The sequence below is a fragment of the Astyanax mexicanus genome, chromosome 23, assembly GCF_023375975.1.
Source record: "Astyanax mexicanus isolate ESR-SI-001 chromosome 23, AstMex3_surface, whole genome shotgun sequence".
NCBI classification, from domain to species: Eukaryota; Metazoa; Chordata; class Actinopteri; order Characiformes; family Acestrorhamphidae; genus Astyanax; species Astyanax mexicanus.
This window is the reverse complement of record NC_064430.1, coordinates 10,922,398-10,930,634: the sequence shown is the minus strand read 5'-3', so window position 1 is coordinate 10,930,634 and position 8,237 is coordinate 10,922,398. Positions and strand designations below refer to the sequence as shown.

At 35.2% G+C, this 8,237-nt stretch overlaps 1 protein-coding gene across 1 annotated transcript; it reads right to left on the bottom strand.

Annotated features, from left to right (window-relative positions):
- Positions 1-265: 265 nt before the first annotated feature.
- LOC125787327 (GTPase IMAP family member 4-like) lies at positions 266-7,131 on the bottom strand. The gene is made up of 3 exons (XM_049471386.1): positions 5,439-7,131; positions 3,502-4,089; positions 266-495 (listed from the first exon to the last, which is right to left on the bottom strand). The coding sequence occupies exons 1-3, from the start codon at positions 5,452-5,454 to the stop codon at positions 434-436; spliced, it is 666 nt and encodes a 221-aa protein (XP_049327343.1). The 5' UTR covers positions 5,455-7,131; the 3' UTR covers positions 266-433.
- Positions 7,132-8,237: the final 1,106 nt, after the last annotated feature.

Genomic DNA, 8,237 nt, shown 5'->3' with positions numbered 1-8,237 from the left:
AGGCATCTGACCTCAGATACTTCCTGTGGGTTAGAGTTTCCTTTTCTAAATAGCTTTCATTTCTGTGCATTTTAAGTATTGCGACATCTGTTTATTCATTGTTTCTTCTGTAATCAAGGTTATTAAAAAGTCTATTTTTTTGTTGGAGTAACTGTCTTTACTGTCAGGGCAGCCTTTCTACTCTCCCGAAAGTATTGTATGGAGCGCCGTTATTCCAAGAAAACACATTTTCAAAATATAGGACCCAACTTCTTCTTATTCAATGTTTTTTTTATTATTTATTTAGTGATTGAATTTATTTTCTAGAAATCAGATGAACATAACCTCAGATTATGTTTCCTTATTTTCTACAAGTAACATAAAAGAAAATAAAATACAAAAATAAAAATCATAAAATCATGCATAATATAGACCTAACAACAAAAAGTCATGGTCACTTTGGTCTTTTAAATGAAGGTTCTCCCAGTTCAGCAGCAGCAGATGTTTCTCCAGACACTGCAACATAAGAAAATAACATATGACATTAAGTCACTGAAAGCTTAGTCATATGTGTAAATTATTGCAGAAGATTTACCTCTTTGGTCCAACAGACACTAGTTTCACTTAAACTAGTGTCAGGTAAAAACCAAAGCCACAGTTTCTGTATATAATACACTAGTACTGCTATGTGGTTTGTTTTATAGGCTGGGCTGCATGGGGCTGCATCATGAACATGGAAAATCTACATACAATTGCACACATATGTGTATGAGCTTTTCCCATTAAAAAAAAAAAAACCGATTGTAGCCACAAATAGACACTTTAACTGATTGTGCTTAAAACCCCTGGGAACCTAAATCTAAAAAGACAATTTAATTAATCTGCCTCCCCAATTACCTCAACATAAACATACAAATAATGTCTTTTTAATATCTTACAAAACTCTAATATACAGTATATTATATATTTCACAAGTATTGATGTCATTTTAATGTATAACTGGCTGTTTTAAACGTGTGAGTCAGGTTCACATCTGCATTACTTTGGCCAATCATAAAGCTAACATGGCTCAATCCTCTTTTTAAGGTTTGAGCATAAATAAAAAAGTAAGCTTTAAACTAAAGCTAAACATGGAGGGGTAAAATTAGACCTAAAAAGCTTGAACTAATCCTGATGAGCTAAAACTAAAGCTAGACAGGGAGAGTTAAAAGTAAACATGGAAAGCTTGAGCTAATCATAATGAGCTTAAACTGAAGCTAAACATGGAAAACTAAACCTGAACATAGAAAGCTAAAACTAAACCTAAAGAGATTATTCTAATCCTGGTTAGCTAAAACATATACTGTAGCTAACTTGATAAGCTAAAACTAATCATGTAGCTAAAGCTAAACATGGAGAGCAAAAGCTCAAGCTAAACACTAAGAGCTCAAACGAATTCTGGAGTGCTAGAGCTACACTTGTTTGGTTAAAGCTTAAGCTAAACCTGAAGAGCTAAATCTAAACCTGGAGAGCTAAAGCTAAACCTGGTGAGCTAAAGCCAAAGCTAAACCTGGAAAGCTAAAACTAATCCTGTAGCTTAAACTAAAGCTAAACACTGAGAGCAAAAGCTCAAGCCAAACAATGAGAGCTCAAACTAATTCTGGAGAGCTAGAGCTACACTTGTTTGGTTAAAGCTAAAGCTAAACCTGGAGAGCTAAAGCTAAACCTGGTGAGCTAAAGTCAAGGCTAAACCTAGAAAGCTAAAGCTAAACCTGTAGAGCTTAAACTAAAGCCGAACATAAAAGTATACAGCTGGAATGATTTTTTTTAGAAGATTTTTTTTATATTTATGCTTTGGATTTTCTATATAAGCTTTATTCAGTGCTTCATTTAACACACTCGAAATCACTGAGATCACATTTTTATTGTGATGGTTAATGTAAACATTTCTTATGCGCTGGCTTGGTTGCATAAATAAATAGTTACATGTCTTCCTAATAAAATGCATGATGCATTTATATTGTTTTATGATGAAAAGAACATTATGTTTATGCATTTTGAACACATACTGTAATTCCATATATTACCACCCACTCCTGTCCTTGTATATAACCTGCCATTGTGTGTGTGTGCTACCTGTGACAGCTGATTGATTATGAATATGTAAATACTCGGGAAGCTATCTCGGACAGAGATCTGTTGAAGCATCTAATCACAGTAATTAGAAACTGCTGGATAAAGCCCAGATTGCTGAAGAATTATGGGATCCGAAATGACTTAATCAGATCGGACTGGACTCTTATTAAGGAACAGCTCTGTAAGCTCTTTAATGCTTTATTTTTCTACTGTAGCTTTAGATTTAGCCTTTTTTCTTGGCCAGGTTATTTATTTTAAAACATAGCACCAGCTGTTCATAATAGGAGGGAATGTGAAAATGCAGTAGTTTTGCTGATTTAACAAAAACAGTGAATATAAAATAGAATGTTATTTTTGTGCCTAGTTTTCATGTGTATACTGTATTACTGTATGGATTTAAATGCAGTGTTTATACTATAAATGCAGTGTTTGTACCATAAAAACATGAAGTTTCCTTCATATGGGATTTATTTTTAAATAATATATATATATTACATTGAATGCTTGGTGAATGCATAGAACATGCCAGTTTTTTTTTATGTCATTACTATCATTATAGTTAACGATAAAAACAGTATTTATATTTTTCAGATTATAAAGTGCACTACTGCAGCACTAGCTCTTTCACTGTTCAAAGGTGAGTATATCGGACTGTAGTCTGCAGGTTTGCTGTGCTACGTTTGCTACGTGGGATGAACCACTATCTGATAACATCCTGGGTTACCGGAACACTCAGGGTTCCTCAGTGTAGCGCTATGGGGCAGTGGGGCATTATTTATGTCCCACTAGCGCTGCAGTTAGCAGCTAATGCTAATGCTGCTGCACCCAGGAGAAACTTCACTAAGAACTCACCCTTAGACAAAATATTGGAACTCTAAGCTTACTGGAAATAAATGGGCTGCTTTATTCATCCAAATAAACATTTTTCAGGAGAGAAATCTGTGTGGATTAACACCCAGCACTCATTTTACTTTAAAAGAAATGTTTATTTTTTTAAGAATTACAGTTTTGTTTACATAGGCACTTCCCACAGCTTCCCCATTGAAAGGTAAACAGGGCGACACCCTGCTCACTTCGATGTAGGCTCCGTTATGTCGTTATGTTGCTTAATGTGTCTTATAATCATGTACACCTTATAGTCCAAAAAATATAGTAGTAATGCTCATATTACATAAGCATTATTATTAAATACATCCCAAAGGAAACATAGGTCCCACTTAATAATATGTGTCTCCAATAACTGTGTAGTTACACATTAACAATCCATATAAAACGGTGAAACCTCCAGTAAGGTATGTATTAGTACATAATATTACATATATACAGGTTATATAATTACGCTTGTATGTTAGTGTCAATTAGACACTATCAATCAATTACATACCAATCAATTACATTCATACTTACGTTCAGGTGGTTCAGTCTTGCTCCACTTCCTCTTCTTTAGTATCATCCTCTTTATCTTCTCCAGTAGTTCTACGACTTGCATCTCATCTGTTCTGACTTTATTGTTGAGAACATGATACCTGTCCTTACACTGTTTCACCAACCACTGGAGTTCTTCCTTCGCTCCCTCTAAATGCTGTTCAACAGTCTTCTCCCCCAACCAATCTCCTCTAGAAAACAACACCATGGTGTGGTCCCAAACATCAGATCCAAAAAGCTCTAAATGCTCCTGCACTGCAATCTTGTGCCTCTTCACAAATGGTGCTCCTAGAGGATAAACCAGAAGAAACGCATGGGGGCCTCCACCAAGCATCTCAGAGCTTCTTTTGAGTTCCTGCTTAAGTTCTTCAGACGTGTCCTCTGCAGAAACCCAGTTCCAGCTAGGCGTGTCGACCACGGTGACTTGAATACCAGCGATTTTATTGGTGTCTATAACGCATGCTTCAGCTCCAATTCCGAACACCACCTTGTTCAGAATGGTGTTTCCACATGAACTCTTTCCTGCCCATCGTCCTCCCAGCAGCACTATCTTCACCTGAATAGATGCTTCTAAAGAACGTAAAAAGATGTAGTTGGAAAACAGGCATTTAAATAATACAGTAAGTCTAGACTGTGATATAACTCACTAAAGGGCTCAACAGAAAGATCAGCAGAAAAATCAGCAACAGATTAATCAGATGAATCTAAATTAGAGCTTCGGCTCAAAGGAAATTGGAATGTTTCTGGATGGTTTTGACATATGGCTTTTTCTTTGCATCATACAGCTTTGACTTGTACTTGTACTATAGATCGTATAGTGAACTGCAAATGTTTTTATGCATTACCACCTTAGATCCCAAAGCTCACCACCATCCAATACTGACCATTGGCCCATTCCTTTATTCACAGGGATTCCTCCAGATTCTCTGTATCTTTTGATGATATTATGTGCTGTATATAGTGGGATATCCAAAGTATTTACAATTTGCTATGTTTTTTTGTTTCATTTCAGTTATTCAGCAGATGACATGTCTCTCCAAACCATCACTGGTTGTGGAAACTAGACCTCTAGACCTCAAACAGCTTAAACTGTGTGTCTCCCCACTCTTCCTCCAGACTCTGCTCCCTTGATTTACTGATGATCAGTGATGGTTTGGAGAGACATGTCATCTGCTGGTGTTGATCCACTGTGTTATATCAAGTCCAAAGTCAGTGCAGAGTTTTTTTTTTCCAGAAGATCTTATAGCACTTAATGCAGATTTAATTTTCCAGCAGGAATTGGCACACTGTCTACACTGTCAAAAGTAGCAATTGGTCTTATATAATATTATAATTTTCTGAGACATTGTTTTTTGGGTTTTCATTAGCTGTAACCAGGATTGCCTTTGTAATTCTACTCGTCGCTGTATCTATTATAATCTTTCATATATTTCTTCTGAAATCAAGATTTTAGGATTCTTTCAGGATACCATGACATCCTGGAAGCTAGAGTGCTAAATACCAGTCTTTCTGATATTTATTTCTTCTTAAATTATTAAGCTCAAATTAAAAAGTTCATATGAATGAGGTCTACAAACCAATTAATACTACAGGGTGATTTAATGGGGATTTGGATCGTTTTTGAGATTTATTGATGGAAGACAAATAGCCAAACAAATGATTTATTTCTGTAATCCTGAAAATGTTCATTTTACTTTGCTTTTAAAGCTACGGCTAAGCAAAAAATGTTTTTTGTTTCCTTCAGGCTAGAAACAACTTGTAATTTACCCTAATTGTATATTTTAGGGCCCAACAATAAATACAGCACCTAAGAAAATTAAGCATTTTTAAATGAATGTAGTAAATTATGTCTGCACACTTTGAGATAAAGATCAGTTAATGACAACAGAAAATTCAAATATATCTTAAAAAACACTCACCTGAAGCGGTTGCCATGTCCTCTCTTCACCCTCAAAGTTCCTTAAGTCAACTCCTTGACAAAATTCTAATAAAATGGTAGTAAATGTTAATACCTCCCAAAATATCACAGCAATCATTCACTCACTACGTTCCTTGTGGCATTTCATACTAAATCATCACCAACAGAAACTGCTGTCAAATTAAAGAAGGCTGTTTCTGTGTAACACTTCTTGGTGGTTGGGTTTTAAACACAGAAGTGAAAGTTCGTAAGTTCCTTCAGACCAGGAATTAAGATATTATTCTTCAGCACTGACTCACAGTAACTTTTGTACAGTATGTGTCACACGTGTCGTAATGTAAGACCAGCAGAAAGCCCACACTTGAGACATCTGTAGATGTGTTTTGCTAGGTAATGAATGTATCTGCAAGAGATCAAATGTCCAAAGGTTTTTTTTATGTTATGGCACTAGAGACATCTCACTTCTCATTTCACGCTTATTGATAGCAGCTCCATGAAACCTGCAAATCATATACAATATCCCAAAAATCAGGACTGCTCATACACGTTTCTGGGAGCAATCAATCAAGACAGAGTGAGTAAGTAACGACATAGTGAGTGTGATGTACAGAGCATCCTGATTGGTCTATTTCTGTTCTATTGGTGTTCTCTGTGGGTGGGATTTACACTCCATCACTGTATTTGAAAACAGTAAAGTGTTCAGTTTAGTTCTGCCGGTTCTTTTTTTTTTATTATTATTTCTTCTAATACTACTGTTTAAATAAGCAAATCATTACTTACTGCTCAGAAAATGATCTAAAACCATTGGACAGTCAAATATATATATACAGTTCATGAAAATAAATAAGAGACCACTCAAAATGTATGAGTTTCTATGATTTTACCAAATTGAAAACCTTTAAAATATAGTCAAGAGGAAGATTGATGATCATAAGCCAAACCCAGGGGAACTGCTTGCATTTTTGCACCAGGAGTAAAGGCATAAAGTTATACAAAAGCAGTGTGTAAGACTGGTGGATGAGAACATGTCAAGATGCATGAAAACCAGGCTTATTCCACCAAATATTGATTTCTGAACTCTTAAAACCTTATGAATATGAACTTTTTTTCTTTGCATTATCTGAGGTCTGAAAGCTCTGCATTTCTTTCTCAATTCTCATTTTCTGCAAATATATGCTCTGAATGACAATAGTTTTATTTGGAATTTGTATATAGGTATATACACCATATATATACCATATATGGTAGTGACTGTAACTTGTTGATGGCGGGTTGTGTGGCAGTGTGCCTCCCTGAAATGAGTTTTTGTATGGTGAAATATCTAAAGGACTTTCCGTCGTTTTGCTCTGTCCAATTCACTGAAGATACAAATGGCATTGACCTTGGCCAGTTTTTACTCTCCAATTACATCTCATATCATTAAAGTGTAGCACTAAAGTGTCACTACTCATGTTTATCACTTTTCTAATTAAGCTTATTGGATCTTTGATGATGTAGCAAATTCACTTGGTGGATTGATAGCATTTAACTTTGAATTACAGGAGCACTCGGATGGGGTTTAACCATCACAAATGGACCTTATAGACCCTTAAAGGTAAACATTAATTTTATTTTTTTTTTGGCATATTTTTCTACTCTATTAAAAGACAGTCCTAAATGTGCCTTAGAATGAAAAGTGTATTTTCTTGGCACAGATAAGTTATTAGAGTTTTGTACATGAAAATGACCTGGAACTACAAATAACTGGTACCTTTAAAAAACACAGTTTTCTAACCCTCAAAACTGTTACATTACAGTCTTGACACATTTTATATACAGCCCCAAAATTAACATACATATGTACTAGTAAGTAACTAAGTAATCATTTCTTTATTAAAAGCAAACTACAGCTAGTTTTAGTATATTTTCTGCTAGCTTACCAGTATCAACAGGTTATCATAACTGCACACTAAGACTAAAGGAATAAAAATAATAAAAATAATATAAAACATTATTACAATTTTTGATTTACAGTGCTATGTATGCTAGCTAATGTTCGATGCATTGTGTTGATATAAACTAATAGATCAGAGCAGAGATAATTAAATTATTCACCATAATTTTTTTTTATACCTATTCACTGTATTCAACATTTTCTTCTATATACTTTAGAATAATTGCAGTGATAATTAATTTTAAACTGCGTATGTGCATTCATATCAGCTATTTTTATTACATGCTAATTTTTATCAGTCCCGAGTCATGTGACGGGAAAGGATGTGGTTAGTGTACTGGTAAAGAAAAACACTGGTTAATTTTGCAATCCAGTCAGTTCTGCAAAGCTGACCGAGAGGAAATGTGTCATTTCCTTTGTGTAAAAAAAAACAAATAATAGACTTACAGTTACAGTCTAAACCAGGTTAATCTACAATATGTGCACGTACAAAGTATATACACTAATCCAGCATTACATTATCCATTTTTTTAGTTCAACTGATCAGGACCACTTTGAGGTTCTATAATTACCAGTGTTCTCAAGTCTCACGCCCACCTCAGCGAGTTCACACGCTCACACGCCACACATTGTATTCTCACACTTGCCAATCCATCGGCTGTATATTATAATGTACTCCCGTTGAGCCAATCAGAATATAGATCGCTCTGTTGTTAGGCAGACCTAGTCAAAGAGGGTGGAGTTTCAGCCAGACTCCCACCAAACTTCAAAACTTGACAGCCCTGATGATTACACACTATAGACTATTATGGGTTGTTCTTTCTCATAACTGCATTGACACTGGGTGTCATGGTGGGCATGTGTGTG

What these genes read in the sequence shown, in the direction of transcription:
- LOC125787327 (XM_049471386.1), bottom strand. An exon ending in CAAGACTGAACCACCTGAAC is followed by an intron (nt 496 to 3,501) that starts GTAAGTATGAAT and finishes CTTATGTTGCAG; the next exon opens with TGTCTGGAGAAACATCTGCT.